This window comes from Pyxicephalus adspersus, chromosome 3 (assembly GCF_032062135.1).
Source record: "Pyxicephalus adspersus chromosome 3, UCB_Pads_2.0, whole genome shotgun sequence".
Lineage (NCBI taxonomy): Eukaryota > Metazoa > Chordata > Amphibia > Anura > Pyxicephalidae > Pyxicephalus > Pyxicephalus adspersus.
Window position 1 is genome coordinate 13,309,671 of NC_092860.1, and position 11,780 is coordinate 13,321,450.

The 11,780-nt window shown below is 40.0% G+C and overlaps 1 protein-coding gene across 2 annotated transcripts in view; it reads left to right on the forward strand.

Moving 5' to 3' along the window:
• The first annotated feature begins 1,575 nt into the window (after window positions 1–1,575).
• Window positions 1,576–11,780, forward strand: part of LOC140325678 (arf-GAP with SH3 domain, ANK repeat and PH domain-containing protein 1-like) — a 121,924-nt gene continuing 111,719 nt past the window's right edge. The window contains exon 1 of one of the 2 annotated variants that reach the window (XM_072403648.1): window positions 1,576–1,977. In XM_072403648.1, coding sequence (XP_072259749.1) covers window positions 1,852–1,977 — 126 coding nt within the window. In that variant the 5' untranslated portion in view covers window positions 1,576–1,851. The remainder of the gene's footprint in view (window positions 1,978–11,780) is intronic. The other variant, XM_072403647.1, reaches the window with a different exon arrangement.

The following is an 11,780-nucleotide window of genomic DNA, read 5'->3' on the forward strand; positions in this document are numbered from 1 at the left end:
CTATCTATCTATCTATCTATCTATCTATCTATCTATCTATCTATCTATCATTATCTATCTATCTATCTATCTATCTATCTATCTATCTATCTATCATTATCTATCTATCTATCTATCTATCTATCTATCTATCTATCTATCCATAATCCATGGATTATGGATGGATAATATAATATCCATATACTGTATATATTTATATATTATATATATATATATAATTATATGTTCCTTTATCTCTCTGTATAAACTATTTAATCTATATTGGGCCTGATTTAATAAAGCTCTCCAAGACTGGAAAAGATCTAGGACAGATGCGAAGATAGATTGACTATAGGGATAAATCGATATATAGAGTAGATAGCTATAGATATAGACATTATAGATAGATATATTTATTGGATCAGACTTATTACAGCTCCCCACGACTGGAGAAGATAGACATATAGACTGTGACCGAGAAGCTGAGTGATCCAGCAAATCTGAAATTGATTTTGTGCAGGATTGAAAACATTTGTCAACTAATAGTGAGTATTTTTTAAAGAAATCCATTCCATGTATGCAGGATCACCCAGATTTTCCCAGGATAGTCTACCGTATCCAGTCTTGGGGAGCTTTGATAAATCAGCTCACACATATATATTTATATCTGTATAATTGTAATATTTATATCTATAGCTACTATATATATCTATTTATCCCTCTACTCTATCTATAAAATGTAATCTGTATCTGTATCTGTAATACATGTATATATTTTATTTGTGTATCTATCCTATTAATCTACCTAGTTATCTATTATATATATATATATAGGGTTTATCAATCTCTAATATATGCAAATTCAATCTTTCTACTGATGTATAAATAGTTTTTTACTATTATATATATACACACATATATATATATATATATATATATATATACATAGCTCTATCTATCTATCTATCTATCTAATGTTATCTCTTGCTCTAATATTAATATATACAGTATATATGTTCTATTATTATTATTATTAATAATATTATTAAACAGTATTTATATAGTGCCAACATATTACGCAGCGCTGTAAACTAAATAGGGGTTGCAAATGAAAGTCAGATACAGGAGGCTGACCCGAAGAGCTTGCAATCCAGTTATAATATACTCACACACACATATATATCTCATATATTATTCATATACATACATATAATATATATCTCATATAGTAAATATAATCATGTATTAGTAAAGTTATCAGAAAACTATTTGGGCCCCCAAGGGCCCCTCCCCGCTCCATTTATAAGCAGAGGTCTTTATAAGAAGACAATAAGAGGGGCAGTTGGGGAACAAAGAGGGACTGTCTCCTCCCTAAGTTATAAAGAAGAAGCAATCTTTTATTTTCTTCTCTTTTACTTCTTCAAATGCTAATGTCCCTTTCCCATGTACAAGCCTCTCCCCCTCCTATTTCCTCCAAGTCCCTTCCCCATCCATCCCCATTCTCTGTTGTCTCTCCAACCCCCATCAATTCTCAGAGCAAACCTCTGCTGCTGCCATCACCTCCTTCCCACTCTCATCGGGAGCCCCCATGTGCGGCTCGGCGCATGCGCAGCTCAGTTCCCTCTTTTCATTGAGTCGCGCAGAGAGGGAGAGGAGCTGCAGCACAGCAGGAGGGAGTACAATACAGCTCTGCAAATCCTCTGACATTGCACACACCGGTCACACAGCGCCTAGCCTCAGTCTGCTCACACTGCATCACATGCATTGCACACTTGTATAAAGCACAGAAACTGCACAAACTGGAAGACACAAAGTACACACTGCCAGCACAACACTAAGCCACACACACAGAGTGCCTGCACCCTCAGCATCATGCCTGAGATCATCAGTGTAGGAGAGTTTATAAAGGAGACCCTGGAGGACCACAGCTCACCCACCACCTCCTCCTTCACCACCAAGATGGGCAGCTGCAGGAACACAATCAGCACCATAGAAGAGGTAAGAAGATTGCTGCTGGGGATGGCAAGGTGGAATGGCACTCCCCTGCTGCAGTACTGGGCACCTCTGATTGCATTTGGAGTCATGGCTTGCAGCTGCCTGGCATACAAGGGGTTACATGGTTTTGGTGATTTGGGGAGTTCGGTATAAAGTGCTGCTTGGTGGAGGAAAAGTGACCGGTGCTCTTTAAAAGGTTGAAGTGCCCACTTTTAGGAAATGCTTTTTGATTGGCTGCATGTGGTACAGGGATATGGCTGGCAAAGTCCAAACTCTGGACAGCATGGCATAGTATGATTGAGGATAGAAATGCCACCCATATATTTCCCCGTGTGGGTTAACAGATGTGTTGGATTGGTACTGAAGCCATTGGATGAGCATAGCAACTCATAGTGTTATGATGAATGGGCAGTCTTTGTATTTCTTGCAGGGCAGGTTACCCTAATAGATTGGTTGGATAGGTAGTGAAACTATTGGATGAGCATGACAGTCCATAGTTTTATATTGAATGGATGGTAAAGGCAGTCTTGGTATTTCTTGCAGGTCAGGTTACCTGAACAGGTGTGTTGGATAGGTAGTGAAGCCATTGGATGGATGAGCATGACAGCCCATAGTTTTATAACAAGTAGATATGGATGGCAGCCTACATATTTCCCACTGTACAGGCTTCCTTTACATATGTATTGGATAGGTCATGAAGCCATTGGATGAGCATAGCAGTTAGCAGTTGAATAATTAATTGATAGTAATGGCAGCCTTTGGTTTATCTTGCTGTGCACGTTATCTTACTAGTGTGTGATAGGTGCTGAAGCTGTTGGATGGACATGACAACCAGTGGTTTTAGAATGGATAAGCAGTGGTAGCAATCAATGTATTTGTCGCTGTACAGGTTCCCTTAATGTATGTATTGGATTGGTATTAAAGCCATTGGATAAACATGACAACCTGTAATAGGGATTCACTTTTCTCATTGTACAGGCTACAGATGTGTTGCACAGGTACAAAACCCACAGGGTAAGCATGACAGGCAGTAGTTTTATAATGGATGGGTAGTAATGGTAGGCTACATATTTCTCACTCTACCGGCTCTCTTAACAGTTCCAATGCATAGGAGCTGAAATCATTGGATGAGCATGACAGCCGGCATTTCTATAATGACTAAACAACAATGGCAGCTGCCATACTGTACAGATTACCTTAATCGATACATGGGATTGATACTGAATCCATTGGATGAGCATGACAGCCGGCTTTTCTATAATGATTAAACAACAATGGCAGCTGCCATATTGTACAGATTACCTTAACCGATGCATGGGATAGATACTGAATCCATTGGATGAGCATGACAGCTTTATAGGTTTGTAATGAATGGACAATGGCAGCCGCCATGCTGTATAGTTTACCCTTACCAGATGTGGTAGGTAGGTGCTGAATCCATTGGACAAATATGACAGCCAGTATTTTTCCAAAGATACAGTTATGGCAGCCTGCATACTTTTTATTGCACAAATTCCTATTCAATGTATTGGATAGGTACAGAAGCCATTGGATAAATATGACAGCCAGTAGTTTTAGAACAGTAATAGAAACCTTTCCATGTAGTGGTCCCCTGATATACTGGACACTGAATAGGTACTGAAGCCATTGGATAAGCATGACATCCAGCAGTTTATTACAAATACTCAGCAATTGCAGCCTGCATAAATCTCTCTGTGCAGGTTCCCTTACCGGATGTGTTGATTACATACTGTTACTGTAAAAAAGTAATAACAAAGTGTTTTATTATGCAGTGTAGTAATCAGAAGATCATTGGTTGTTCATAGAAACAATTTCCTTGTATCGGTCTATCAGGGGGGAGAGATGTAATCTGATTGGTTGCTGTTCCATACCGGTCTATATATGGAGAATATCATGCTTGGGTAGAACCCACCGGCAGCAAAGTGTCCCTGGAAGAATGGCAGCTGTGTATTCTTCCTGCAGGGATATTGTGTCAGTGACCGGTCACCTTTAATTCATGTTACATTATGATATATTATGATATTACATTATATTATATTATACGCCAGTATTCTAGTATCTCGTACAATGAAGGAAGACTCTCGTGCTATGACAATATTTATTGGTTAAGGCTGCAGTTACATTGCATCACTGTAACGTTTTGTAACATGAAAAGGCGTTACGATTTTGTGTCTACAAACAGGAAATCCGTAGCAGTTATCTGGACAGTCATGTAAATTGTGTAATTTGTCTGTTGAGTTGGGGTTTTGAGTATTATAATAAACTGGACCTATACAGCGCACCATTTTCTTGAGCCATGATTAAATTCTATTATTTTTGTTCAGGGACTTTCTGGTGACAACGTTTTTTCCCTGACTCATAATTGTGGATCGGTGTTATTATCCTGCCATATTGGGGTTATTATGCTGGTGTGGGCCCCTGCTGTGCATGCAGGTATAGCTAGGGTGTAGGAAGTGGCTGCAAAGGGAGCAACCCTGAGATCCAATGAGGAATGAGAAAAAGTGAAAATAGCTTTTGGTTTAAAGTAACCCTGTTACCATTGGGGTCATGTGCCAAAAAGAAGAAAAAAGAATAGTGGCTCATGTCTTCTGCGCTGCTCCCTTTCTAGGTGTTTCAAATACCAGCTCCCCCACCGTATGCAATGGTCTCTTCCACCAGCATGTTCACCATGTAGTATTGTACCAGTAGGCAAGAGGAAAAACAGCATGTAACGGGGGGAGTTAGCATTCTCACACCCAGAAGTATAAAATACTTGGTGTTTTTGCCCCATGGTGATAAGTCCCCTTTTAAAACAACCAATTGAAGTTGATTTAGAGCTTAAACAAACTAAGTTTTAAGGTTTAAATCTACGATAATCCAAAACTTTGTTAACAATCACACTGGGAATAAAAAATGATAAGTAATAACAGCAATGTAATACTTATCTGGCCTTCAAATTATTTAAAAAAAATGAAGCAAGCTCGTGTGGTCACATGATTTCTGCAGAAGGGGAAGATATTAGCCAATCAGGGTTCTGGTTTATTTCATCAGTATATAGAGCATAACTATATATCTAGGCTTTAGTTATGTAAGTAGCACTGGAGTAAAAAATAGAAGAGGAGTTTGTCCAGGAAATTCTAGATTGTATTTGAAGAGCGCTTCAAAGACTATTCGAGCAGGCCTCTTAGTATAGCATTATGCAAACACACATAAGACAAAGCAGTGGTATGCAGTTTACTATACCATATGGTCCAATGTTCACTAAGTTTATGTTGTGCAGTCAAATCTCAATCCTTCTGTCATCCATGTTTTAAAGAAGAACTAAACTAAAAACTGACAGAAAAAAATACACTTACCTTCAATTCCGCAGGGCAGTCTGATCCACCTGGGGGTGTTTTGCATCTGGTCCCGCGTTGTCCCAGCATCTGTTCTGGAGCCGACGTTCCGGATACCACCATCTTTGTCTCTTCTTCTGGGTTCTTCATCCTATGTCACCTGATCTCGCACCTTGATCGGTTGATCTACGATGAAGAACCCATGTGTGAGATCGGCAAATTTTTTTCCCGCGCAAAAAGGCTCCCTCTGCGCATGCCTGAGATGCTCGGGCATGCGCAGAAGGAGCACCCAAGAGCCTCCCGGGAGGCTTTGCGTTCCCATTCAATTAGGGGGCGGTGCTGCACCCTTTTTTTAAAAAAAAAAAAAAACAAGTTGTCTACCCTTTTATGTAAAGTGAAAATTCTCAGTTTAGGTACGCTTTAGGATCTACCCGGTATTGGTCAGACTATTGAAATGGATGTCTGAATAGATCAAGATGGGGTCCTTGGCTTCCATGTAGTCCCTGGTCTTTAAGGGCAGATAGTATGTATGTGTGAGGTCCATCCCTTGTTCTCCAGAGTACCCCATGCTCATTGACCTTGGTGGCCTCATCAAATATAGATGCTGGGTACTTTGTCAAACCTTGCTTTCATCATACCTTTATTATTTGGGGTAAATAGTGTGTTTATTGCTATACAACCTTTCTTTGAATTGAGTTGCTTTGAAATGACCATGATGTTCATTCCTCATTCTCCAGAATATCTCATTCTCATTGGCCTTGTAGCCTCTTCAGACATAGAAGTTGGCTGGTCTGTCAAACCTTGCTGTTCTTGATTTTTGGGGCTTATAGTATGGTTGTATGTATCCATACTTATCTGAATTGTGTTGTGTTATCCGGAAATGACCAATAAGTTTATCCCTTGTTCTCCAGAATTGCCCCATCCTCATTGGACTTTGTGGCCTCTTTAAAAATAGGGATAGGGTGCTCTGTCAAACCTTGCTCTTTTGAGCCTTGCTGTTCTTAGTCTTTGGGGCAGATAGTTTGTATTTTGCTATACAGGTTTGCTTTGCGTTGTTTAGCTCTAAAATGACCACAGGATCATCCCTTGTTTTCCAGAATAGCCCATTCTCATTGGATTTTGTGGCCTTTTCAAGCGTACACATTGGGTGCTTCGTCAACCCTTGCTCTTTTAAATTCTTAGTCTTTGGAATTTAATATATATACTTTGCTACACAGCCATCCTTAGTGTTGTGTGGCTCTGAAATGACCATGAGGTCCATCCCTTGTTTTCCAGAATACCCCATCCTCATTGACCTTTGTTGCCTCTTCAAATACAGGAGTTGGGTGCTCTGTCGTACCTTGCTCTCGTGTTTACCACCCTCCTCAGTTATTTCCATCATACCAGCTCTGCCTATTCATTAACGAGGGCCAATGTGTACATTTAATTAACTAATATGAATATGACTTTATTGAATATAGTCATAGCTTTTCACTGTTGAGGATCCCATAAATTGGCTGTGTCATGGCTGCATGTCTTAAAAGTTGGCTACACACAAAGGATAGCCATGATTCTAAGTCCCGTGAACACATGGCGAGACTGCTGTCCAATCTAGGAATACGTTGACCCCATAGGGCTCATGCTTGCAGGTGAATTGATGTGACTTGACAGATACATCTTGAGGCTCAGTAATCGGGCTCGTTAATGCGTGCATAACAGCCTCTGTTCACCTTTATAGTGAACTTAAAGTCAGTGGAGCGTAAGCACAGGTTGTACTATTTTTCAGTTGCGCTCATTACAATTTGTCTTACTACTTCCCTGAATGATCACGGGAATGGAGTTTATGGTCCTCATAGAGTGAAATGTCTCCAGGTCTCAATTGCCTTGTCATCAATGCACCTAAGAGGGAAATAAGATTTTGCCTAAAGATCAGGTCCAATCAACTGGTTAAATAGACCTTTCAAACACACATATACTGTATGAGAATTCAAGTCAAGAGATTTGGAATTTATACACTGACTCTTGTAATTCATTTGATCTTATTGATCATACTTATCCTAAACCACAGGCATTGAAATAGAGTTGGCTTCCCATTACTACTATGACAGTTTCCAATGTTCTGGAAAGTCTTTCCATAGGATATTGTTTGTGGGAATTTGTGTCAACTTAGGCCTAAAGAGCATTTGTGTGATCATGTACTGATGTTTGATGAGAAGACTTGGCTTCCAGTTGACATTCTATTTATTTCCAACATTTAGTATGGTTGAGATCAGGGCTCTGTATAGGCCACTTGAGTTTCAAGGGAATATCAGCTCAATGGCTGCGTGGCTCCTCTCTTGCTTTTTGCATGAAGATGGCCAGTGGGGTAAGTAGAAATCTGGACCCATTGGACCATTGCATGGAGTATTGGGGTCAGACCACTAAAGTTTGATAAGAAGACTTGGCTTGCACTTGACATTCAATTTATTTCCAATAATCAGTAGGATTGAGGTTGGGCTTTGTGTAGGCCACTGGAGTTCTTCCACCTCCTACTCATAAAACCATGTCTTTATGGAGCTGCCTTTTTACATAGGGGAACAGTCCTGCTGGAATAGAAAAGGGCCTTCCCCCAGTATTTACCACAAGTTTGAAAGTGGACAATTGTCTAAAATAAGTTTTTATGCTGTTCATTTGGCTTGTCCAATATTCGACCGACTGGCTGAAATATGGCCTGACAATCTGCTTTATTTTTTTAGATTTCCCTGCACTCCTTACTACATATGTGTGATTTCATATGGAAGAGCTGCTATCAGAGCAAAGTACTATAAAAGTTACTCTTTAGAACATAACACCTTTTCTTTGCATTCCAAGAGAACATAATCACAATGGCTGCATGGCTCCTCCCTTGCTTTTTGCAGAAAGATGACCTACGGAGTAAATAGAAATTGGGTCCCATTGGATCATTGCAGTAGAAGATGGATTCTGGTAGTGGGGAGTTGGGGTCAGGCACTCTCCATTAGTTATCAGAGGGCTTCTTGTTTGTGTTGTGGCTGTCAGAGAGAGGCTCAGGTATTAGCAACATAATAAATATTAACACTTGCCTTGTATTAACACTTGGGTTGTATATAGAAGAGCGGGGCACGGAATTTTTGTTTGTGGGAAAGAATTTTTGCTAGGGAAGTGGGAGAGAGAGTGGGGTAGTTTCAAGGTTGGAATACACGGTGCCTTATGTACTCTTGAGTCCTTCAAACTGACCATTTTCTATTCCTGACCCCTGCACTCCATGCATTACATACACCTGACCCCTGCACTCCATGCATTACATACACCTGACTCCTGCACTCCATGCATTAAATACACCTGACTCCTGCACTCCATGCATTACATACACCTGACCCCTGCACTCCATGCATTACATACACCTGCACTTCAAGTGTTCAATACACTTCACTACACTTCAAGTGTTATGTACTCTTGAAACCTGTACAGTAAATTAGGAAAATTTTGTGGGTAAAAGAAATAGAGAATATATGTGCTGTGTGTAGGTTTAGGTTATTTGTAACCTTACCCTTTTAAACCAGTCCACTGGTAATGCACTGTGACCATGTCCACCATGAACCAAAAATGCAATTGTGCTCCAAGGATATAAACAGGATCCTTCCTTGGATAACCTCTGAATTGGTATCTTTAAACCTTTGCATATATATTTTACTGTACATGCTTTATAGCTATGTAGGATAATGAGGATAGAAATTCTTTTCATTGTCTGCTATTTTGCAGACTCGGTGACACTTCCCCACCCCTTTGCTGCTCTGAGAATTGCTAGAAGTTAATATCACTACCCTATGGTATCTCACCTGAGCCTTGATTCCAGCCTGCAGCTAATATATAGTAGCTCAATATTTGGATGAAATGAAAATAATAAACTAGTTGAAATTTAAAAATTATTTTACCATTTCCTGAATTTTACTGGTTGTGTAATTAGACTTTTTTCCTTCAAATTTGAATAGTTTATTTGTTTTTATTATATTGATGTATTGAGCAGGAGTTGGGCTTTATTCCTGCATTGGGAGGTGTTCTGATGGAGTGTATGCGAGGCTGGGTCTCTTCGCACGATGGGCTGCTTGCTTGATAAATTAAATTGGACAGATCCATTCTTTCAGTAGCCCATCTGAAATAATGAGAAGGACCTTGTGTTACCTGTCAGGCGATGATCATACACACAGGGACAGATGCTGATAACAGGATTTCCTTTCTTGAGCCATCAATCATGATTTATTACAGTCAGTTTGTGATCCACATGCAAGTGAATTTCAGAAATTCTTCCTTGCTGCACCTTTAGTCGTCACTGCTCTTCCATGCCCGGGAGGCAGGCTTAAATTGTTCCCTAATCCTGAATGGGTTATGCACTTCCTGGAACCACTTCTTTTTTGGGAAACATGTTATTTTCTCTGGTCTTATATTACCTTAGCCACTCCAGATCTTCATGCACAGTGCACATTGTTCCATTGCTTGCTTCGTTCCCTCTGTATTTGTGATAACTCTTCATACTGTCCTGATGTGTGTCCCTGTTTATTTTATATGCATCATTAGAGTTGTAATAAATATATTTTCCCTTTTGGGTTTTTAAATTTTATATAAAATGTACATACACAGAAACAAGGGCAACACCATGTCCCCAGGCCCCAACTTTTTCCCAGGAACTTGCAGACCATGCAACTGCCAGAGGACCCTCTCGGGTTAAAATATACACTGGTCACCTAAAACATTTCAACCATTGACAGGTGAATTGAATAACATTCATGATCTGGTTGCAGTGGCACCTGTCAAGGGGTGGCAAATATTTGCCAGCAAGTAACCAATCAGCTCTTAAAAGTGTGTTGGAAGCAGGAACAATGGATCTAAGTGACTTTGACAAGGGCCAAATTGTGAAAGCTGGATGGTGGGTCAGAGTATATCCAGGTCTTGTATGGTGTTCTCGGTATGTAATGGGTCATACTTACCAAAAATAGTCAAAGAAGGACGAGGTGAACTGGTGACCGGTGTTTATTGATTGATATGGTGGTGCGGAAAAAAGGGGGGAGGGGCAGTCAACCTGGTTTGCTCCTCCTACAAAACAGAATTTGTGGGAGGATTTATACGGTTTGTAGGTCTGGTGGGTGCAAGGACCACTCCCGCTCTCATCCATGCCTGGATCCTGATCAGAGCATGACAATACACATTCTTCATAAAAACCATTAACACCAATAAAGTAGGGGTGTGGGATAGGGGACCACTGGTATTAGTTGGCTACAGATGGCCCCTTTGGTTTATTAACACTAATTACCCATGTTTGAAATTTATCACATGGGATCATGAAGAATTGCCTATTTGTATTTCCAATCTCACTGCAGACAAAATTAGGTTTGCATAAACCTGGGAAAAGTTTAACATACCATTAGTTTTTCACTTCCTTCTGTTACCCCATTGGGGGATTTCCTCACTTTCTGCCCCTGTGATCTCCTTTACAAGAAAATAATGCAGGATAGGAAATCACAAACTACAATAACATGTCAGAACTGCTCAACTAAAAGTCTTTCTTATTTGTGTGTTTTGATATATTTTGATATATTTAAAACCTTTTTGCATTTATAATTTTGTATGTACATGGGGCAGCCATATCTCCTGTGTATTGTATATCAATGCAGCACAATTCATGCAAAGCTCCACACGCACCATGCACATGGTGCTCTGAAATGTATGTGCAGTTAGGTGTGTTGGTGGCAGTTGTTTCTTTTTTTGCCCCGGATTTTCCTAACTAAAGTGCATTATATAAACCTCACAGTATGACAAACGGTGGCAGATTTGCATGTAAATACAGTTAAACATACCGTCAGATTGTCATGAATAAAGCTTCCATCTGCCTCTGTTCATTTGAGATGGCTCCTTTCCTCCTACCACCAACTGTTCTCTTAACAGATAAATGGGGTTTAAAGATTGCAAGGTTTGGTAGGAAAAAGAAAATGTTAAAGCGCAAATTTAGCTTTATATGTACCAGTCAGCAAACTGCAGGGCTTGTTGTGTGATTTAATATGGGGGATTTATCAACTGCAGCAGAGCAAGGCCATGCAAAATACAAACAGATTATGACAGATGTACATGAGATCGCAGCTTGGTTCCTAAATCCGCCTTTGCTGCTCTAGGGTATAAAACATATCCTGACCCATTTTTATAAAGCAGAACTAAGGCTAGGAAGCAAAATGCTGTAATCAGGTAGGTCCTTTATTGTAGAATGGTCAGGCTATGTTTCTTCTGCACTAAAACAAACGTACCTGCTTGACCACAGTCATTTGTTGAATGTACATGCGTAGCTCTGTGCACAATCCTGGCATCGCTAGCTGGTGGGAATGACTGTTATGTCATTCTGGCCTAGGCAATCAAGATGGCCAAAGATCCCAAGCCTGGAAGAGAGAGGATAATGATTTGATTGCTGATGATGGTGCAGGAAGTGATTAGTTTAGTTTTGCTATAAAG